The sequence below is a fragment of the Bombus affinis genome, chromosome 7, assembly GCF_024516045.1.
Source record: "Bombus affinis isolate iyBomAffi1 chromosome 7, iyBomAffi1.2, whole genome shotgun sequence".
NCBI classification, from domain to species: Eukaryota; Metazoa; Arthropoda; class Insecta; order Hymenoptera; family Apidae; genus Bombus; species Bombus affinis.
The window spans coordinates 4,313,230-4,338,146 of record NC_066350.1 but is presented as its reverse complement, the minus strand read 5'-3'; the positions used below and the strand labels follow the sequence as shown (position 1 = coordinate 4,338,146).

Below are 24,917 nucleotides of genomic sequence, written 5' to 3'. Positions count from 1 at the left end.
TGATTATTAAATAAACAAACGAAGCAAAACCAAAATCTGACCATCGTCCGCCTTTGTTGAACGCTTGCTCATTAAGTATCCATGTATGGCCGTGCCATGTTGTATTCTAGATAATCAATTTTGTTTCGAGAACAACGACCAACATACATTAATGTATCTATAAAGATTAAAATATGAAACATTGTAAATTAATACGAACAGTTTTATCTCCATGTAGGACAAGACTCTAATAAAATTTGTTATATATCGTGTAATCAATTAAATGTAAAGAAGGTAGAAATATAGGCCTACTGCGTCTATTTGTTGAAACAGATTAACGTTATGAAATTATAGATTATTTGATTTTGCAATACGAAACAAAAGTGTTTTATATATACAACTGTTGATCGCATATACCACTTAAGATGTTTAACTTGCTTCGTATAGCTTCTTAATCGTTTGTTGCATACGTTGGTATGAAATTTAAGGAACTTATCGCGTACGAGTACTTTCTGAAGATAATTATTCCTAATATTATTCGATATTTTATAATAAACGTTAATCAGAGTTCGATATTATTTAGATCAATTTGTGTGCATATAGTTGATTGTTTCAATCCTATTACATTCATTATCGTTGTTGTTTGGTATTCTCATTTGTAAGAATTTTAATGGATATTGATTTAATAATTACTCTCATTATAATAAAATGGAAACAAACCGCAATACATCAATCGTACAATTAATATTAAATAAGCAATATTTTAATGGATGCTATTCGTAAGCCTGATATCGTTATATCTATGAGTAGAAAATTATGGGAATGTTCAATTATTCAGAATCAAAAACTATTTAAATAATTATCGAATCGAACGATCACGACGGTGTTAATATTTATTCATTTTAATTGTCATAAATTAAATAGAATTGCGTCTGCCTCTGATATAACTATACATTCTCTATATATACTGTATTTTTATTACTTTTTATATACAACTAACTAGTATCGCTTAAATATCCAAGCGTCACGATATTTTTGAGCTCCATCCTTTATTAGTGAGACAAAAGGCAAAAATTCAAAGACTAAAAAAAACAAAGACTAAAATTTCTTTGATAATGTTAGTAGTAATTCGAAACTCAACGCACATTATACAATATAATATATAGAAAGAAGAACAGAATGCTTTGGAGCAATTACACATTTAAATGTAATAAATAAATATATATAATATAATATATAATAAGCAAATATTTCTTAAAAACATGGTTCATTATCGGGGTCGTTGTGCCGGAAAAATATATTGCATATTCGTTTAAGTATCTTTTTGATTTATCATCATTTTTCGATGTTAATGTTCAAAAAATATGGTAAAATTTGTTACGATACGAAAAAAGTACACTTGTCCCATGAACTTTCTATGAAGATATTTCACTTTAGGTCGATGTTCCCTAATTAATCCATTATTTCAGCAATGTCAAAATATAGATCATTATTTAAATAATCATTTAAAAAGTACTGTGTGCGTTTCAATCAAGTATCAGCAAACGAACAATACAGAATATTATTTGTAATAGATACTCTTCAATATAGAGATCTTTCGATCGAATCGGATAATCAGATTTAAAAATTACGAGCTTTCATTAAGAAGGTATAGAAGCAATGAATATTTGTCAACGGCATACGAGTGAACATCGGGCAAATTTGATTAAAAATATATATTTAAATATTTTTTGCACGTAAAGATCGAAAATCTTTTTCCGAAAACATAAAATTGGTATTTTTAGTTTCTATTTTGCCGGCGCGTAATTTGTAACTAATCACGTTATAATAGCTTTTATGCCAACAATAGAAATAGAAAGGCTGTACAGTACAGGCAAGCATGGTTTGCCACAAAGCTCAATTTCACTTAACGATTCGCTTTCGCATGCGCGGTTAACTGTGGTGGTCGAACATTAAAGTGACTGGAATCTGGTAGTTTGAAACAAAGAACTACTTATCAAACGACCTTGATATTTCCGTCGATTAAAAAAAAGATCTAAAGCACTTACCTTGATGGTGAATTGCCTGCAGAGCGGCTTGTATGCGTTCGTTCCACAAACAAGAAATCGATCAGGCCCTTGTCTGCCGAATACTCGTACATAATTCTGACACTGGTCCTCGCTACGTCCCTTCAGATAACAAAGTTCACGATGTGCCCCGCTGCTGGACCACTGCAACCTCTATAACAAACCAGATCAAACAAGAGTTACTTTAGAATCTAATTCCTAAAACGTAGTATTTCGTATTACGTTACGAGCTACGCCAAAACATCCGATTGTAAATGAAATTCTGCCAAGTCGGATCGAAACACCGAACACATACATATTTACCTACTAAGTGCTAATTCCTAAGTCGTAATTCCTAATTATGATAACACTGCTAAAGCATTAACGAACAGCAGAGATAAACCTTCTTCTTTGTGTCACTTCTTCGAATACAATAACGTCAATCAGTAAACGATATGATTTTTGCCACTTTACTATAAAAATACACGTATATTATTAATAACAACGTATCACCGATAAAAATTTATCCATCGGAACGATAGTTGGAGAAGCAAGAGTGACGTTGACGTCAAGTATTAGTAATTAATATTAGAATTACGATGCACGCGTTACAAACATCCAACGCTCAGACGCCATATTGAAAAACTATTGCGCGCCAAATTTTGACTCAAGCAGAGTCCTCTATATGACATGTATACGGTATAGATTGTATAGGTATAGGATCATGTTACATACGCAGTTTAAACGTACACCACGATTGAAATGCTTACTGCTTAGCGGACAAATTAAGAAATTTCTATCGTTCACTAATCGTAGTAACTGAATTGCCGAAGATATGTATAGCGTACGTATGTGTACCTACGACAAAGTAAGACATGAAATATGTCGTATAGTACGTCTTACTTTATTTCAGATAAAGAAACGTAAGCAGCAAATGTAATTAATAAATCACTAGACATTTCCGGATTATTCTTTCACATTCTTTCAACCATTTCTCTTTCAACTATTCGATTGGCTTTTATTTATCGAAATAGAAATCATTAAATTATTACTAACCGAACTATTTTACTTAGATTTGAAAGATTTTCGAAAATGGTATTTCCATCCTACGTTTATTATACATTTATCGAACAGGATATTTAAACAGACAGACTAGTTTAGAAGTTATTAAATTATACGATCTCAAATGAAAAATTAGACTTTTACTTATTCATTCGATAAAAAAGGGCAGTTTATTTTACTTCGAAGCAAATTAAAAGTAAAATATATCTAAAGTTGCAAGTAAAATAGAATGTGCAATCCGTTGTATGATGTCGTTCGTGAAATATTCGTTATAAGCGAAAGAATACGCAATATATGTACAAACAGTTATTTCAAGAGAAGCAAAGGGACGTATTAAATCCCACCGAATGAATTCTGTTTTGAGAAAAATTTCACGTGTTCCAAAAAATGTACTTTAGTAGGGGAAATGAGATTTGCTTGACGAGTTAATGTAAAATAATTTCTCTCTTTCCGCGCAACCTCCGATGTTTCAAAGTAAAACGTACATGGACAATATAATTATAAAATTTTGCCAAACGTAATTCAACAAGCCGTACGATGAAATTTTTATTCGTAACTTTCCTTTGAAAAATCTTAACTCATTCTCCTAATAGATACTTATCGTACGGCATTTGTTCTTTTTTCAAACGCGAGAGACCAAAATCACAATATGGCTGTTGACCTGCGTTAATAATTACATACTACAGCTATATATATAATAGCTCGATGCAAACGAGTACTGCTGCGAGAAAAATCGAGAAGTATAATTTGCCAGCAAATGAACGAACAACGTTGCAAACGCAGTTACCAGCTAAGTATATACAGATATACAATACACGTGCCTTATACACGTTGAAAAATCGAACGTCGTTCACCCTGACTGGAAATTCTGGATTTCCTTGCACGGACCGACGATCGCTCAAGGCGAATGCATAAAGATCCAGCGTATGAAACAACGAGAATCAAGGTAGAACGGAAGCTGGAAATCGCGAAAAAGTTAGAGGGTAGCGAGGTTACGACAAGGACTGCAGCTGCATACTATCGGACCAGAAATCCATGAGCAAGTTACCCAGAAGCCCCAGGAATCTCTAGATCACGTTTTTTCTCCGTGAGTATCCACACGCATTTCGTACTATCTTTTTTACGACTTCTCGTGGTCGATCTAGAAATTTTTTCCTTTGATAATTTCGGACCTACCGGCCGTTAAGGATACTTGCACGCCACGAAAGATAAATCTTATCAGCGTGATTGCTTCGTGGATGCACTTTTCCGAGTAGAGTAGACCAATGGCATTAGCCGATCTCGTTACGGTGCATTATCTAACATCGTATTTTGTTCTGACAATCTCCATGTCGTCATGGGTGGTCTTACGTATATATACGTAGCTTCCATACCTGCATTCTTTTCTGTCTGCCTTACACATTTCCTTTTGTCATTTTAATATTCTTGTATTACTTACTTTAGACGGTCTCTTAGCTACGCTCCTCGACGTTACGATATACCGGTGAAGTTTCAATAGATTACTTGAAAATTTATTCTGATACCTTTCTGTGACCCGGAAATTTTGTCTACCGTGAAATTTCATTTTATCTCGTAGTTCCGCGTAGCTCGAGTGTATCACGAGTGGTAGAAAGTAAGAATCAATTTTATCATTTAGCGTTACGTAGCTTCCTCCTTCCTTTTGTCCACTCTCCTTTTCTTTTCCTTTAACGGAATAAAGAAATAACGAAATACGTTTTCGATTAGTTTTTTCTTTATTACGCGTTCTTCTTCCTAGTCATACATACTCGTCGACTATTTTACATATCTCAGTGGTTACAGATTACAAAACGTTTTTTTAAAATAGTATCCAATCCAATAACGATGCTATCACGACGACTACTACAATTTTATATTTCAACAATATTGCATCGTCTGCGTAGCTGAAAACTTTACACATGGATTACGCACAGAAGTCCGTTTTATCGGACAATTGCAAAATAACAATTTGTTACTACAACAATACTGTTGGAAGAGAAAACATGAAACAAGGCGTGGCAGAACGAGTTGTAGAACAAAGCAATATTGTCATTTCAAACTCGAATCCTTTCGCTCCTTTGGACACTATCGCAATTGCAAAAGCATTGTGATTTTTTAGAACCGTCTTGCGATGTGTCTGCGTCGAATACGCGTATTCAACGCGCTATGAAACAAAATAATTCGAATACGAATGAATTATCGAAATCGAATTGCGCGATCCGATCATCGAATCGATTAGAAATGACATTTGACGATGAAACGTCTGAATGAACGCGTCGCCACCACGAGAATATTTTCCTTTTTCGCTCTCAGCTTTTCGATCGATGATCAAAACAATCGCATCGAAGCCAAAGAGATAGCTTCGACGAACCGATAGCACGGTGTCGCGACAAGAAAACCGATTATTTCGCGAACGATGAAACTTAAGCTAACTGGACCAACAGAGACATTTGCTCGAAATCATCTATCGAACCGTGTCAATTCGATAATTCGATCAACTTTTAATCATCCGTTCAGACATCGGTAGCCAATCAGACATTCGCGATGCAATTTCCCGTTTGGCTTACCATGAAAAGTAGATCCTAAAGGAAAAGATGGTAGAAAGGTTAGGAAGAAGCGAAGATCTATTCGAGAAACGACAAAGAGAGCCACACCCCTTCTCTCGGCCGTAGTCGAAGAAAACCAATTATTTCCACGGAAACGGCGCTTCTTACGCGGCGCGTATTCAAAACTGTCCAATCTACAAATGGAATTGTTCAATTAAATTTGATGTAATCGTTATTCCAGGGCCGATGTCTAATTAATTCCCGGCTGGCCGGTGATTTCTTGCCGCACTTTCTACTAGCCAAAAACCAATTAAACCGCCGAACGCAGATTTCGGTCGAGTGTGATTTAGGAACAGCCTTGCGTTCTCCCTATACTCTTGCTATCTCCTTTTCCCGGTTCCGCGTGTTGCCGCCATGCCGTCACCTTGTTCTCCTCTGGTTTTTGTACTAATTAGAATACGTCTAGAGGATTCGGGTTCCACAGTTCCGTCGTCGCTTACCGGAGACCGCCTACGAGTTACAAGCGGAACCGAAAACTTTCGACCGCAAAATCGCGCTGCATATTCATCGGGTAATACGATTTCACACAGTTTCGAGGCTCCGGTTGCGAGCCGGTTTCACGCTCTAACCTCGCGGATAAATTCGGCCCCGGACACGGCTCTAATCCTCCGCGCGCTCTATCCACTAGCCAAACTTTTTTTCTGGGGCACTGCATACATTCTGTCGGATTCCGCCTTTACTTTGACCAGGGCCGCGCCGCCCCGCAATGGCCGCGCATGGATCATACCAAACGCTTTTCGCATTTAAAAGGGTAACGATTCCCCTGGCTGGGCTATCGAAAAAGTTAGCCGCTCTGTTTGGACTTCTTGCTGCGATAAGAACGATTCACGAAGATTCCTTCGTGTTCGTTTCTCTACCTTTTTCGAGCCGCCCTTTCTTCTTTTCTTGCAAAGCAAACCTTCGATCGCATGTCTTTTCTTCCATTTCACTTGCCCCTTTTGCTTCATACTTTTTACATAAGCTGTAGTTGCAACGTACCGCGTCGATTGTATTTAAAGGTAGGTACACGTGTATGTACGAGTATGTTATACAACATGTTACAATACGCGAATAGAGAAAATATCAAATAAGATATGAGCTTGTCCGAAATAACGAGAAAGTAACGTATTTAAACTAGATTTTTTATATTTAAAAAGTTCCAACGGTATAGGTTAATTATACAGAGTTTATGCGAAATATGAAATTTCATATTTAGTTTCATGCGCAATTTAGTCTCTCGAATACACATATACAATGCGCGTGTATTTTTTTTCTAAGAGAACCTACAACTTCCTCCTTGTTGTGTTTAGTGTGAACATTACACGACTGAAATTTGCTGGATTTTTCCATGGAAAACATTTGATTCTCCGTGTAACAATAATCGATGTTTCGAGAAAGAGTTAGGAGTAACGTTGATACTTGTGAAGCGGTTTTTCCACCGATGCTTATTTACGTACATACCAGCGATGAAGTGGGAAATCTAATCCCGAGCATTGCTCTGGACCAACGTATGGTCTCAAATCTGTTCACGCTGACGTACGTTGGGAAGCAAAATGAAAAATTACGTCGATATCCTTCGTAAAAAGTATAATTCACGTACGTCGATAATATTTCGATAATATGAAAAGCGAGCGTTGAAAAGCGAGGGATTGTAAAAAGTGTCAACGAGACGGTGCAACGAGATTCCATGCGATAAAAAGCCATTCGAGCGCCGTGTTAATTCGCATTTGCCACGGTTTAATTGCGCCTCCGCGCGATTAACGAATCTTCGCGGTGGAGCATCGTTCACGGAACAGTTCGCCCGTCTCCAGGCGTAAAATGAAATTTTAATTACTCCGTTTACATAGCCGATCCTTAATAGACGCAACGATACGTTTTCCTTTCCCGTAAACATTTTCCGCGAAAGCGTATGTATGAATAGACGCCAGCTGGATACGTGGTTTAATTTCCCCGACAGAGATGAAACCGGAGGATCTCTCTTTTCCATTTCTCCGCGCCACTAGCAGCTCTGCTTGAACCCGCGGATTAACCCATGACCGGTTAACGTGTACACCTGAAGGACACGGGGTCACGTCCTTTCTCGAAACGCACTGCCCACGAATTACCAGTTAATCAAGCAATTCGCGCTCGACAGAACATTTTTTCCACGACCTCACATACGTCGTTCCATTTTCGTTTAATCGGAACAGGGAGAATGTGCTGGAATTCACGGAATCGCCAGTCCCGCGCCATAATTAGAATCGGAACGCCAAGTTTCCTGGGATTTTAGTCTTTGCACGACTACATGCCGCCGTCTACGATGAAATTATCTTTTTAAATCTCGTTCAATATCGGAACATCGTGTGCCTGTTCCGTGTCTTTTCCGTTGCTCTGGTTAGGTAGTTTGAGATGCCGATATAATTAATAATATTCTAGCAAAACATCTTTGTACGTGTTTTAACGATCGAACGATGAAACTATCTGTTCGATTTCTTAAGAACGCGTGTACGAACAAAGCTTTCCGATATTTTTAATTAAAGTAAGGTATAGCTTTCCATGTTTTGCCATCTGTTACGTGATAAAACGATATTCACGATTCAAACGCGTAACATTCGTTGAAACTATTACGTATTCGCAATGCAAAACACTCTTGCTACAACGAACAAAGATACCACGTCCCCACCCCGTTCCTCTGTTCCTCCCTCGAGTCTCCGCATTGGCTTCCTTGTCACGAGGTTGAGGGAAAGCGATCTGCATTTTTCAATTTCCCACCGGTCGATATTCTGTGCTTCAAATAAATCCACCGGAAAACGTGAAATATGCGCGCGACTCGGTTGGTCATTGCCTTCCATATTTGGCCAGAAACGAACTTTGAAATTATCGATGGAACGCGTATCCCAGGCTTGTTTAAACGCCGCGTCCGCTTTCATGCATATTCGTAAGATAAAGCAATTAATCGAAAAGGTTTATGCAGCCTCCGGCTTTTGGGAGGAAGGAAAAACAGCAAAACATGGAAAAACGAAGGGACGAGTTCAAAGAATTACAGTTTTGTTCGTCCCGCAATGATGTTGCTTTCGCATTTACGTATCTCGCAACATACTTCCTGTATACAATAAATTTCGTTGTTACATTTAAAAGATAACGTTAAACGTTTAATTAATTCATGCTGTTGCTTCCCCCCCCCTCCCCTTATGAAATTGCTGGAAAAACTCGTTCGAAACCGAGGCTCTTTGACTTTTCTCGACCTTTGAATCGGATGAGTTTCAACCAAAACGCGTAAAAGATAGACTTCATTTATAACATTCGTACTTTTTGAGTTCTTTCCCTCCTTTCTTTCCATTATTTTCTTCCATTCTCTTTGTTAATTTCGGAGTTCAAAACTGAAAGAATATTTCAAGTCGGTTCCAATGAAATATCTACGAAACGTGTTTTACTCTCCGCGAACGCTCATGCACGTTGTTCCACCGACGATCCACCGAACAAGAATTCATTTTTTTTTTCTCTTTTCTTTGCTTTCCCGTCTACCTCCGTTCGGTTACAGACGAACTTCCTTGTCAAGCCGAACTGAAAGTTTCCACGAAGTTCAAATGGTATTAATATTCATGCTTCTGCCATTATTAGTCTCGCGGGAGATTCCAGTTCAATTTATTCTCATGCGCGTTTTAAAATCTGATTGAACCGACGGGGAACGATTCGCCTGACAAAGCTCCGTAGATTACTCAATGGAGATTCGTATTTTTAATGGGCAGAAAGGAGTCGCAGAAAGTAGCGCTATTTATCAAGGATTCCTTCCTCCTCTCGTCCACGATTTCACAGCCTTTGAACCTTTCCACGTTGTTCTTTTAATCTTTACTTACGTAATCCTTTGCGGCAATCCGCGTATTTATATTGTATTTAAATTCGACGCGGCATCGACAAAGCGAGAGACGACGTTAGCCGGAGGGAAGTCTACTGAAATTATCGAATCGGTCGAAGCGATGCTACTCAAAATTCTAATTAACAGTTTGCCCCGACAAACGTAAAATTCATGAGAACTTTCAACATCTACAAAATGTCTAACGGGATTTGAGATCGAGGAAGGTGAGACGACGCGTGCGTTATCGATTTTTCTCGCACGGAAAAACTTCAGCTCGCAACTTGAATTGGTAACCACGCTCGGTAATTATCGCTTGATCCGTCGAACTGTAAATCAGGCTTTAATCCGCACGATTCTATAAACTTCGGAATGTACGGGCGAGCAATAAACGCGCGAGTTATCAGCCGTGCGAGTATATTTCATTAATTTGCAAGCACAGCGTGCCCGTTTATACATCGTCGTCAGCTGATGCACTCCCGGATTCCCGAGCAGTTTCATACGGGAATTGGCGCGTAACTGCGCAAAACAGACATCGTGCAACGAATTGATAATAATTAATCAACCAGCATCCGGTCAATTACACGTCCGAATCAACGAAGAACGTATCTGCGCCCGGCGAAATCGACTACTAACAAGCGACGCTTCCTTATCATCGCTATCTACGTAATCACCATAAAGCACATCATAGCAGTCGCTCCGTATCAACGTCCCCGTAATAAAGATGTCGTAATCCTCGTGACGATTTTTCCTAGCCAAGCGCAACTACGAAAGAACCGGCAGATTTTTCAATTTCACCGTGGCGACAGCTGGCTTTAGCCCTTGACTGGATGGGGCTCACGATGGTCATCACCTACCCCCGCCGTGGAAAAGTTTTTCCGGCCACGGAACTTCCTTCTAGCTGCAAACTTTCCTAATTCCGACGTGGGCTGCAACTCGAGAGAAAGAGCAACGGAAATAAAGAGAGAGAGACAGACAGAGAAAGACAGAGACCGCCTAGGGAACACTCGACAAACACGTAAGAATAACGACAGGAAAACGTTCGATCATTCGCCCCGGATCCGTACGTTTACAAGCGCGATATTTTGCTTTGCTGCTGGATATATGCGAAATACACGCATCCGTGCACATACATACGTACTAACATAAAGAGAAACGTGGAATATACTCGAGGTTCAGCATTTCGAGTGATGGAAACAGTGCAATCCGTATACATATGCAATCAGCTACACTCTACACGCATTCCAACTAAATATACCTTTTATACAGCATCGAAAATATTTATCTTCCGTCGTTTAATTCGTGAAGAGACACATGACTCGTAGGATATTATTTCTTTTTTTTTTCTATTTACGTTCCCATATCGTTCCAATATTCACTTTTATTCACTTTTACCATGACTAGAAATGGTAACCGTGATTACAAATATCTCCATTCACCATTGAGTCGGGATAGTAATCCACTTCTAGCTACATAGCTACATATACGCGTATCCTGGAACGTTAACTTCTTTCCCTTTTTAACAACGCAGTCGCGCTTTACAAAGCTCTCTGGCTGCCGTGCACAGGCTTACACACGAGTTACGGTTCTCATAGTAAATTGGCTATCTATCAGTGACACGCTTCGCCATACAGGCGAATCGATCAGTGGTATAATGCATATGCGATCAGGTCGGTGCGTGTACGATAGTAGAATTGAAATACGATATATCGAAGTTCGAAGACGTTCTTTCCACTTTAATTTAATCTGCATCGGTCCGATGGACGGTCGCGCACGAGTGTACCGAGGATCGCGAAATCGTCAATCGAAACGAATCACCCGATCGTAACCGTTTCGAAATGACACGCGACCGTAGGGTGTGTACGGCAATTTTTCTTCCATTCGACAATCTCCGTGGTCGACTGGCACTTCGTTTCGTTATCCCAGATATACCACGTCCTGCTGTTACACGATGAGACAGAATCAGACAGTCAGGCAAAAAGCGCTCGTATATCGACTATTCAGTTTAAATATTTCACATTTCACACCGATTAAAAACGCTACTCGGTTTTGCCATTAAACATCAACCATCAAGGCTTTTTCATCGCCTACAAAGGAATCGTTGAAAGAAGAAATAAAAGAAAGAGATTGATTCAAGCGTAGAGTACAGTTTGGTAGTTCGTAACGTTGTTTTTGACAATCGATACATTTCGTTGTATATTTCACGGAATTGGAAGAGAATTATTTATTGCAAACTTCGATCAAATAACGAAACGTTAAATTCGGATATGACGAATAGAGTCACGGAGTTGGACAGTAAATTCAACGTTTAATAAGAGGAATCCAGAACCGGTTAAGATAAAGATAGGAAAAGATGTTGCTTTTCAACGCGTTAGATTCCGAGACATGGAAAGGTGTTGCATGATATTGCATATTATTGAGATATGTGTAATTTTATATGCTACACTAGATTAACCGCGTAATAGTGACACACATATATGAGTACGAGTGTGTGGAAGTATAAGTGTGCATAGCATATAGTCTCGTAAAACAGAAGTATGCAACTGTTCCATTGATAGTGTGGTAAAGAAGATGGTGAGACAAAGAGAGTGTTGAAACGCGTGCAAATGTGTATCGACGAATATCTTGTAAATCACGTATTAAATAAATCTGAAACTACTTTGATATTAATTCTAAGTGTAATCTAAGTGTTCCTATACATTTATTTCGGCGATTAAGATCCACAATTATCAACAACGGTATTTGCTGAAATATCTACTCTATGAGAATATGTTGTACAAGTTTTTCTGAAATTTCGCTGACGATTTTCCCGACAATCCGACACACCGTATCGGTACCTGTGTGAAACGAAAGCGACAAGCGTCGGCGAGAGGAAACTCTAGGCATCCTGTGTCCTTCGTAATAGAAACAGGGAGCAAACGAGTCTCTCAATTATCCAGCATCGCTTTAATATTCGGACCTACGTTCATTCGTCGCCTATGTCGCGGCAGAAACTGAATTGTAAATGAATCGCTGGACGTCGAAACCAGCAGTGAATACACAAAATTGTCGAACCGTGCAGATTGCTTGATCAGCGTCCTTGCACTATTTCAGTTCGAAACCGCGAGAAGATGCAATTCATATCCGATACGACACAATTTGGTTATCGAATGAACGAGAATTACAATTATTTAAGATAAACACATACTTCGCACCTGGCATAAATAACGCACGAAACGACATTTCAAATATTTTAACCCGAGTTTCCACTCCACTTTGAAGCGAATGTCCGAGTGTTCCTCCGCTTTAAACTCGATGCTTCGCAACGTGCAACTCTTGGCCTGTCACCGCACGCCACAGAAACGGTAACGACACACGGTGGTGGCTTTGGTGTGTCTACAACGTATGGAAAAACGAAGATGTAACGACGCGACGCGACGCACAGTTTCCTTGCCCCTTTTAAACGCGTATATTTGTGTGTGCGTTGAACCAAGTAGTTCCGTGTCCCGCTGCGGCCGACGCAGACGTTTAAACCGAGCAAAAGCTGACATACACGATGAAACACCGGAAATGGAAGGAACCAAGTTGACGGGGCAAATTGAAGAAAATCGAGGAAGGATACGGCGCAATGTATTAGGAACTTTCTAAACAGCGAAATAATTAAACACCCTCAGCTGGCAACTTCCATCGCGTTGCTTTTGCATTCCGTTTCATTCGCCAAGATTAAACGAACGCGATTCCTTATCCACGTGAACGTGGATAATGAACGCGATCGCGACCTAGGTGGACTACCTCGTCGAAGCTTTCCACGATCGAGAAGTTTCCAGTTGAATACGTTTTCAAGCAACTTGTGCTTTCTCGTTGCGACGGGACGTCGCTTCTTAATCCTTTCAGAAACGAGAGCGCGAGAAAATTGTACTTTTCCTATGTATTTCGTGCAACGTTCGAATTATAGTTCGCAACAACGAAATAAATTTCAAACTCCGGTGAAGAATTTCACGTTGCAATTACACGTGCGCGAATATTATGAAAGTAAAATGAAAATTCGAGTGTAAAAATAACGTAAGTACGACGACATGGCAGAGAAAACAAACAAAGAACCCGTGCATACAGAGGAGTGTGCTACGTTCCTTAGGTTTACGCGTGCTGCGTACTGACGTTAACATTCCTACCACGTGTACGCTACGACCAGTAATAATCCACTCCTTATTTACGATGCCGTTCTAAGTGTCTCTTACCTACCGTAACCATAAATGAACCCTTTCCCCATGAGCGCAAAGTTTTCTGCCAACTTACGAATTTCTACGTTGAAACGAGCGAACTGAGCAAACAAACTTTTTTCCGTTCTTACGAGAAGTAGGATAAGTATTGGCCTACGCGATAACCAGCGAGCTGATTAGAATTTAAAAAAACCAGACAAATTTATTATTACGGAATATTTAAATTTTATTTCTCTTAGTCGTTAGTTCGACGATCGTATAAATTAATTCACCGATAAATTTGACATATCGTTTCAACGTCGTTTCGAACGTACAAGTGAAATCGCGTAGACGGAATTTTCGTAATATTTAAATAGCGCTTTTCATCTGTAATAATGATGTTTTTCTTTTATCAAATATTGCGTTGTAGAAATTCAGTATCAGCATAACCGAACGTTTATAGTTGTTTATACGTAGCAAGGAAGAAAATAAGTTTAATCAACATAGGTCGTAAAATATTTTTGATGAAACGCAGTTTTTCTACTTACTTAACGAACTCGATTCACTGGCTCGTCACAAAAGACAGAAATACATAAATTACACACATATCGTATGTAAATTAGACAATATGATATGTCAGGGATATTTGAAAATTACACGTAATTTACATTCCAGCGATAATAAATGCAGCGGTACTTGTGAAACAGGAAATGAAGTTTTACGCGATATCTTTCTTTCTCTCTTTGATATCGATGGGAATTCCTCGTCTAGACACCATATTTTTTATATTTTACACTTTTTATCGTCCTATTACACGTAACGTATTTAAATTACACGCAGGAGAAACTAAAATTTTCAGGAGTATTTTAACAGTTTAAATGTTTCTCTTTTCACGTGTTGCGTATTTATAGAATCGATAACAAATAGAAAACGATTCGATTAAGATACATAGGAGGAGCACAATGTCCGTTTATCAGATTTTACCGTAACATAGAACAAACTTTACAATCTGGAATTAAATTTCACTGTAGCAACGTTTACCCTGAAATATTCAATGTTCGTAATTACAACTTCGATACGAGGATTGAAGCTATTCATTATAATATATACATCATAATGCAGGGATGTTGGTCATTAAGCTGAGAGTTGACAAAACTATTTTACCTCTCTATATACGTGTTTCAACGGCTACAGCTAGATTTATAGCAAAAAGTTTAATACTATTAAACTTAATAACAAGCTTGTTAAAATAATGTTTTGAATGCTAAACGTTCGCTGAAATACACGTAAGCTACTATAAGCCACGGAGAAGTCTGTAGAAATTTACTATTGCGCAAATATAAAGTTACATGTGCAAATTTAGGATGCGGAGCGTATCTATTACAACTATCTGTTCAAATTAAAGGAAATAATCACAGGCAAAGCGTTCCGTTTCTATAAAGTAACCACTGTACCGACGAATAATTTGTTCGTAGATTTAACATAGATACGAAGAATATCGATAGATTTGAAGTTATTTATATCGAATAGAGAAAGTTCCATCGACTAACTAAAAATAAATTTCCTCGATGCAAACTTTGCTTACTACCGTATCTCCAAAACCGTTCATATTTCCTCAGATGCGTACTATGTACAAAAGAAGGCAAACTACATTTCGGACTTTAAATTACCTGGCATCATAGAAACCACAAGTTCTGATCTTATCGATTCAACAGCAACGCTTGCCAACAACGACGCGACACTATCTCTCGGACTATTAAATGGAAAGGCAAAAAGTGTAATCGAAAATGGGATTCGACAACGAGGGGACAAGTTTATCGGGTCAACTTTTCACGATATATCCCCACGACGAGATCTATCTTCCGTCACTTGCAAATATTGCTCGCTCTCACCGATCGCCGCCAACCATAACACGTGCTTTTTAGATCAAACACACGTATCGATCGCGACTGATCTTGAAAAAACTCACCGATACAAAGGCTCGATAAACTTTTCCCATTGATAAGCGTACGCATCACTATGTATTCGTAGGGTAAAGTCGCGACACGGACACGTACGCGGAACACTTTATTCGCGAACAAAGACGTTCCCATGAAAATTCCAACTATCCTGACGTATAACTTGGCACGGGTACCGTCTTTCTGAACGACGTCTCGCCATGATCAATTGTCATTCCACCGCGGAAGTACTATGCGTCGCTCTTCTCCAAGAGTATTACAAAATTATTCATCGTATCGTATTGATCGGTTCGCGGTATCCCAGCCAGCCAGGACCTGTATCAAATTATACGGGGTTGGTCTCCGAAGACGAGTCGTCTCGAATAATCGTACGCTTTCAGAGATGAGAAGAAACGTCTTGGGAAAAGTAACACCGACGCGAAAAAGTGGCATAGCGCTTTATTTCTACCGGGTGTGTCTTGGGTGTAGCTAAGCCTCTTGCTTCCACGATAGTCGCGTGACTGTATATTTAGAAGCAGGAAATGCAACTGTATATGCTCTCTGTTGTTACTTCGATAACTACGTTTTTCAAGCAATTTTTGGATAAAGAAATGCGAATAAGTACGTTACGAAGGTACTGGATTTCTACGCAATACAAATACATACATAATACATATAATAATATTTATTATGTTATCTATTGCTGTGGATACATATTTGATTCGACTACATGTTTATTCGCGACAAGATTTAAATTATATACGCTAAATCAATATCGTCCATTGATCAGAATGCCTAACGTATTGACCCTATAAATAGACGTTATACACGTTGAACCATGAGTTATCGACATGCTACGTGTACCGACGCGATGTTTTCCTTGACACTGCGAGCTTTGCATCGTAATATCCCGTATCGCCCTCGAACATACGAAAGTTACAAAATCTACAAAATATATCAGCAGCACACGGAACTACCAAAATCTATTCTGTTGAATCTATGAGAGGTACGCAAGGACGAAAGCAACGCGTTTGCATATTCATCCCAGACGTTTTCTCTTACTTTCAATCCACATTTTATCCCTGCGATAAAAATTCTTCCAACTTCTCTCTATCGACTTTTCCTCTCGCACCGTCGAAACAAACTGGCGGGGGTCCTTCCCAACAGCTCCCGCAACTTTCTTAATAAACGAAACTACGACGTCCGAACGCGCTACTTAATCGCACGGAATCGCAAGAACGGCCTGTAATTAAATCATCGTTTTTTTTTTTTACGCAAAGAAAAGCGCGTGCACGGTGGTGATGCTTCTAGGAAAGTAACGGTCGGAGATAGCTCGGTTCAAAAAAGTTGCGTAACGAACAATACAGAGGCGTTAAGTTGTGAAGCCACGAGATATGCTGTTCGCCGAACAGGAAAATTAGAAAACTTGCTGCTGTGATAATAAAGTTACGATAGGAAACAATGTCGTTAACATTCGCGCGGTCGTCGATAGATCTAAATGCATCCACCGATCAATTCTCTTTCGCAATTTCTTACAAAACTAAGATTTCTCATATTTCTCGGACACTCGACGACTGATCCCTGCGATGTTTCAATGTACGTCGATATACGTATGTAGCGTATAACTTATACACATGAACAGCGACAGCTATCTCGACGATGCGACGGTCGGGCGTTATAAAAGAGCCGATCAAGCGATATTTTCGCGATCCTACCGCCGTTTCTTTCCTTTTCTTCTCGCGAAACAAACGATATTCCTCTTGTGTTTTCCATCGCGATAGACACGAAGGTGCCTTCGATGAACGATCGTTTTGTATTTAGCTGGGAAAGATACGCGATGATACTTTTTCTCGTCGAATTAGACCAACCTTTCCAAATAAAGTTTCCGAAACGAATATAGTCGCGATTTTCTATAGTTGGTCTAGTTATCGAACCACATTCGTATGTTATCTATCCTGAATTTATTTGTTTCGTTACGTTACCAACAATCTGCTTTCGATTTTTTAACGTTCTTCTTCGTCTTCTCATTGTTCTCGCAGAATCGGATATAGCGAACCGACGTTACACGCTGCACGTACGTGCTTCAAATCAGCGTGGTTTAGGTGGATAAGCTTATCTGTGACGTCTAAATTCAAAAGATAATCAAAATGTCTGTTACGCCCCTTTGATCGTCCTCCGTTTTCCGACCTACCCTATATATTCTCGATTTCTAAAGGTAACACGTACATTTGAATGTTGAAATACAGAAATGATATATCTGCAATGCAAAAAAAAAAAAATCATAAAAATTTGAAATATCGCATTAAGGTGGTTGTAGTTGAAACAAATCGACTTTTCCATCGATCCAATTATAAAAAGTAAGTAAAGCAAGCAAAGGTGTAATTTAAGCCACGCAATTTACGCTCGACCCAATTTTTTACAGAAATATCAATAGCGTTGTAAATTTAGCTAGTAATTTCAAGCGCCTCGCTCCGTATTATGTGCCTAACAATCGAACGAACGGTCGCGGGAAAAACGACAGTTGTCGCGAAAACACTGTCCGCGTTTTCATCCTTTCGTGACACGAATATCGAATTCCTTTGTTAAGAGAAAAAATATTTAACGATGCACGGCACACCGACCGAAGGCAAAGAATAAGCATCGGGCGCCACTGGAAACACCAGCGAGCGTGTTTTCAACGTTCGAGCGAACGGAACGCGACTCTTTCGTGCGATATTTGTTTCTCCGCGTTAAAAAGAGAATTGCTCTTCCGCGTGGACGTTGAGTCGGCACCCTTTTTACGCTCGTAGGAATTCGCCTTCGCGATTTAAAAACCAGCCTGCTCTTCGCAACGATTCTCGGCCGAGGAGAGAGCCTCTACAACCCTCGACGCTCTAACCGCGTGTAACGTGCCGCGTAATGCGATACTACGATGTTTATTAATTGCATAAAACGAACCTTGCACAGAAAATAGGGGTTCCACAGCGACTCGGTATAATGAGGCTCGTAATGGCTACGAGGAGCGTGGCGAAGGATCGAGATGTACGGGCACGCGTTTATTCCGCAAACTCTCGTTGCAAAAGCTTTGATTTCAACGTAGTTTGTGATTTGCATCTCAAGATTGAAAGGATTTCTACTGCTATTTACCAGGAAATATATTTCCCACGCAATGTGAATATTTCAGCATCGATTAGGACTTTCATAAAACGGCCAATGCCGATACTCGTAACCGAATTTACTCTTCTGTATAACTTAATAACGGCGATAACAATCTGGATAATTGTGTCGGATAGTTTACGAAGAACGTCCAAGTCGATCTTATTGTAAGATAAAATTAATAAATTGAAGAAACATTCCTTACGATGGCGTTTTAACGACCAGCCGGTAGGAACCTGCGTATTGCCATTAAGAATCTACTAAGACCATGGAAACAGCTGTATTCAACGTCGAGGAGCGAATAAATGCCACTCTTCTTTGGGTTAGAATTTCCCATCGTCTTTATTGATTCGTAATTGCATCGTGTCTACGGAAGTGGCTCGGCCTTACCCTCTCGCAGCTTGCGCGCAAACTACTCAAGAAACGTTGAAACTTAATGCACGCAACTTTAACTCTGGCCGGGATGAAACACCGGGAGAATCCTCAGACGTAATAGGCGCGACAAATACGAGATCTGCGTTAATGTTCTCGTGGATGGGGTTCTCGAGGAACAAAGGGACACAGCATGAAAAGAGCGACAAACGCGTGTATCACTTGGTTTCTCGCGAACAAAAAGAACGCCGGAGAACCGGAAAGAGAAACAGAGAGGTCTGTGGATAGGGTGAGAAAAAACGAAAGATGACAGAGTGAGAGAAAGAGAGAGAAGAGGAGAAGGAAGGCAGAAGAGAAAGGGAAGAAAAATCTCAAGCACTCGAACCTCAAAGTCTCGCTGAAAGGAGACGCCTAAACGTACTACAGCTCCGACAACGTTTGGTCGAACACCTCGAACCCTTTCTATCCATAAAAGTCTCTCTTGGCGAAGAGTTTAAAGAAGGGGTGGCTCTCGCATATATGTACGTATTATCTAGCCCGTTCCACCCTTCGCTAGACACAGAGGCGCCTTTACTAAAGGCATACGATTTTGAACGTAGGAGGAAAAGGTTGCTGACTAATGGCGTGCGCTAATTGTGCCGCCTGCTAGCGCACATAGCCTGCACACCCCCTTAGATGGGACCAGAAAACAGCTAGAGACGCGCCATGGCGTTCGTTGAACAGTGACAACGAGAATGAAACAGATAGGGAAGGAGAAAGGCTCGATCGTGCATATAATACACGTGTATCACGGATATGCCAGTGGTGGAAAGAGAGCCGACGAGGGAGGGGAACCGCTTGGAACCTGCGATAAATAGATTAAATTTGCCCCTCGACTCCCCCTTTTGACGGTGCGTTCAACGGAAATAGATGGATGGCACGCGACCGGTATTACCGCACCGTCGGCACGCTAATAATCGAGCCGCGATGCATTTCGCAGCGTAATATCTCCGCCACACTCCCGGAACGCTATCCTCCGCGAATCTCTGGCGATCGTACTCGCAAGGTTATATCGCGCGGCGAAACGAGATATGGCCAGGAAGAGTCGGATCGTGTGACTTATTTCCGGCAACCAGCAGACAACATACGCGTAATTATAAGTCTGATAATAAGTTAACGGGCCTCGTTAAAACGATCGTTAGAATAGATTCACCGTGAACGTCATCCCGCTGTGAGATAACGCGACAACGTTCCACCGATCCGTTGCCTGCTTCCGTCGTACGATCGGAGATGCTTTTGTTAGCTCTGCTGGTAAAGCGGAATCGACTATCCTCCGTTTATTAACACTTTAGCATCTGCGGACCAGCTATCTGACAGTGTGATATCGATCGCAAGGTGCTATAAACGAGCAGCTTTTAGGAAGAATTAAAAGTCTGGAGAACGACATAAAAAATCTAGAAACGCTACCTTCGATGATCATCTGTCTTTAACACTAGAAATACCGATAGTTAACACGGAGCTATTTTTACCAGAAACAGTCAAAATAGCTGGTCTTTAAAGAATACGTAATAATAGAATATTTTTATATTTATTGATTTATTACTTTCTTACAGAAGCAATTCCATGTTATGTAGTACATTTTTGGTATTATTAATCCATCTGGGACCATAATCCCTAAACGATGGTTGGCACATTTATAAAATTGTAGAACCACTTATTTTCACTGGTGTGGTATTTCTAGTGTTATCATCTAGCGATCTAGCGATCGATCCGGATTTTTCCTGATAACTGATATCATCATATCGAATGATACGCAGTAAAAATTTGAAAAACGTGTGGCAAATTGTACAAAACGAGGAATCTGGTTAATTGGGTTTCGATAAACAGATTGCAGGACCCTTTTACACTTTGACAAGTACCAGTCATTTTTACTGGTATTGGTATAAGTAGCCTTGATACAAAATTATTTTCATTATTTCAATTTTCATTATTTATTTTCACATAAAAAACAAAATAAAATTCGTTATATTATTCTTTTAATCACTAAAATATAACATGAAGTAGGAATTTTAAAATAAGATTGTAAAACCAGTCGATTTGACTGGTAGTTTTAGTGTTAAAACACCGCGACAAACGGAGAATAGCGAAAGACTAGCTGTAAACGTGTTTCTGGCCTAAAGAACGGAGGATGCACGCGATAATAGATTCGAGTTAATTGAGAGATTTTTATGGCTAGATAGGGGACAGATGAAGATGGTCGTGGTAACGTAGACAATTAGAAGAACGGCGTCGTGGTTATCTTTGAGCAATTTCCAAGGACATATTTATTTCTTTGGGAAAAAATTGCAGTATAACGCAACCCTGTTATATAGAAGCCAATATGTATGTTGGAACGTGTATGTTGGGCAACGCCCAGGAAGCGATGAATGTGAACGTGAACGTAAGCTTTTAAGGGAACGAAGATCGACCAACGGATTTGCGAGATGCGAAGATTACACTCGAAAGAGTCAGCTTTTAGCGGACGTTGGAGCAAGTCTTGCGTGGTAATAATTCTTCTTTTTATTCTTACCATATATTTGTCGGTACTAGAATTTTACATATAAATATTATTTTTGGTTTACCCTTCGACTGCTAAAAATTATCTCGTGTCTAGCAAAAAGTAGAGGTCAGTCTCCAAACGTTACTTATTCCCGTTAAAAATACGTGATAACTTTCGTAAAACGATCTACATATGTATTTCCTGTAACAAGATCCAAACGGGATCAGAGAAATCCCTCGATCGTCGAGTGCTTCCGCAACTTGGCTACTTCAGTTTCGCCAAACTTTTCTCTATACAGGCAACATTCCTGCAAAAATATCTACCGATGCATTTTTGATCGTTGAAACGCGTTGACGAGTTTCACTGAAATTACAGTGATCGAAGTGGGTGAACGATCGGGGCGTGCAAGATGCCGCAAAAAAGAATGTGAAAGTAAACAAGAGCGTTCCGACGTGTTTTATGTAACGAATATCGCGTCGATCTTTTTCCACGACCACTTTAATCATTCTTTCCCCAATACAAGCGAATTATTAACACTTTTCGAGTGGAATGGGTCATTTATATCCGTCGTGATTGAGAAGGAAAAACATAGAAAATTGTCGAGCGCAAGAAAAAGGGGAGAACTAGCGGTTAAGTGCGGATCATCGCAAGCGGAACGAAAGTTGCATCGTGTTGCTCGTTCGTTTCTCATTCCGAGACTATGAAATACCGATGCTTTGCACGTTTTTTTAAACTATTTGCAAAAAACACGTCCTATTAAAATATAATACGGTATACTTAATATGTAATATATTCAAGGTATTTATAGCGCGGCAGTATCCCTTAAAAATAAAATACGCCGAGACTCGAAAGTCATATTCTTCGTGCATATCTGAGATTCTCCATGCAGCAAGATATTTCTTTGCCGTTTGTACTTTCTATGCGCGCGCATTAACGAACGATTCAGGTATGATCATTATTTAATTACCGATATTGCATATTTCACATTACTTTTACGCGAAAAATGCGGCCCGAGGCCAGGACTAAATTTCTCTTTAAAAAAAGATTCTTCCAGCCATTTTACGTAACATATTAGTTTTTCTTTTTATCAACCTTCTAAGAACAGCTTTTACGGGTTTTCTGTAACTAATGAAACAGTCATTTTTTCAACCGGCTAAAGACGAATATTTATTTCGATTCATCGCTCTCAAAGGTAAGGCTAGGCTCTCTAAAAATTGAATCGTGTATAGATAATATGGCAAATAACATATCGTCAAAATTTCAAGAAATATTTTGAGATGAATTTGTGAAATATCAACGAACACGGTTCTCCCATTGTTGACATCAACAAAGAGGAATAATTAATTAAGCAGGAATTTCGCAAGGATAATATTTATAATGTAAAAGTGAATACACGTTATGAATAAAGGAATCTTGAATTTTCGGTTGAAAAGATCATCGGGAACAGTAGGAAATCCTTCGTTGAATATTTTGCCGGATTTTGCATGCTTGCGAGTGCGTGAAATCCAAATTTCATACGCGATCAGAAGAACCGCGGTAGACGGAGTCGCTGGAACCGATGAAAATCTAAAATTATTTTAGAAAGTGGCGCGTGAATAATGGCACAACAATGTGCATAGGTACACGCTGTATTCGCCTTTCCCAGCAGATTTTCCGTTTCGCCAACTTCTCCCTATATTATGAATAATGTAGATTCGCATTTCTCGGTTTGTGATTGTGATAGATGAATTAGGAGAGGCGTAGATTCACCACGATTGTCGTAACGCGATGACGTACGATGTTGGATATTCAAGAAAAAACTCTGTACATAGAAAGAAAATCTTTTCAATTCTTACGCAATTTCTTCGAGAATCACGCGCAACCTGGCAAATTAATCGAAGATTATCGATCTTGCTCGTCGATTTACTCGATGCCTTTGAAGTGCACGATTTCTAGACGAGGATCGATATGCGAAGATAGAAATTATTCGCGCAATATGCACGTTATTCGAAAATAATAAAATAATAAAATGGTGTGCGCGAACGATTTTTCTAATTTTCTTGTATCGGGATCATATGCAATACAATTGAACTCTAATTTAATTTCTCGAATTCACGGACATACTATTCGCTCTTTAAGAACTCGCATCATTTCCGCGATATTCAAGCGCACTCGTAATCGGTTAGATCGGTCGGTGAAAGATTTTTCATCGATTCTTCTTTAAGTTACACAAGATTTCGTTTAACGTAAGTTTCGTTTAACTTAGGATTCAACGTAAAACTTTGTTCTGTTTTTACAGAAAATAGCTTAGAAATTGAAACGGTAATCGTAAAATAATTACTAAGGATAAGAACACAAGAAATATCGTCGAATGAGGTTTAAAAATTGTTAAAGGCCGATGTAAAACTGCGTCACAGAAATTAACGAAAACAATGTTAATCGCTTCGTAACATCGTTGAACTACGACTTTGAACGTTTATCAAAGGTAAACGAAATATCCTGCATTTTTTTCAGCGATGTTATTTCCCTCCGACCATTCGCGTTTTATCATATTGGTCGTGCAACGTACGGAGGTTTTAAAAAACTAGTCTCCGCCAGAGTAATAAAGTCGTAGGAGTAGGTGGATTGCTAATTATTTTTTGCGCCGTATGAATATATCTGCCCATGGCCACCATGAAAGTGCGCAGCAATTTCACAGAGCGAATGTAAAAAATGAACGTACCTGGCACGTACCATAATCTCTGGTTTATGTCGGATTAAAATATTCTTTATTTTACTTACAAGCTGGCAGTCGAAATCTTTACTTACGTTAATGAAAAAGTAATATGACGAACTACCCTACGAATCAGTTACATCAATTCGTTATACGTATATATACTTACGCCTTAATTACTTTCAAGTTCATATTAATTAAATACTAGATAATAACATACTAAATAATTTTCTAGATTTTCCTCGTCTTTTTTCCTAAAAAAGTAACGAAACTCAATGGCAAATATATTTCCATACCAACGAAAATATATTTCGTGAAAAATTTTCGATTTCAGTAAAAGATATATATACATACACACGTCTGCATGATATACGAGTAAAATACTGTACGTGTTTTCTCGTGTCGTACGATGACGAAATAGCATCGTAAAATTCTTGAGAGCGTTGCAAGTCGCAGGATTAGGAAAGAATTGCTAATGTACTTCAGCCTAAAATGTCCGACGTCTTAAATAGTTTCAAAAGGATCTGCTTAATCTAATGGGAGCAGCGTGCGTGCTCGTAGAAGATGGATGAGAATTCGCGTTTA

General features: G+C 39.3%; 1 protein-coding gene across 2 annotated transcripts in view; it reads right to left on the bottom strand.

Moving 5' to 3' along the window:
• LOC126918522 (semaphorin-1A-like) overlaps positions 1-24,917 on the bottom strand; it is a 373,869-nt gene that overhangs the window by 163,568 nt on the left and 185,384 nt on the right. For both annotated transcript variants that reach the window (XM_050726525.1, XM_050726526.1), the window contains exon 5: positions 2,028-2,198. In XM_050726525.1, the coding sequence (XP_050582482.1) occupies positions 2,028-2,198 (171 nt within the window). The remainder of the gene's footprint in view (positions 1-2,027; positions 2,199-24,917) is intronic.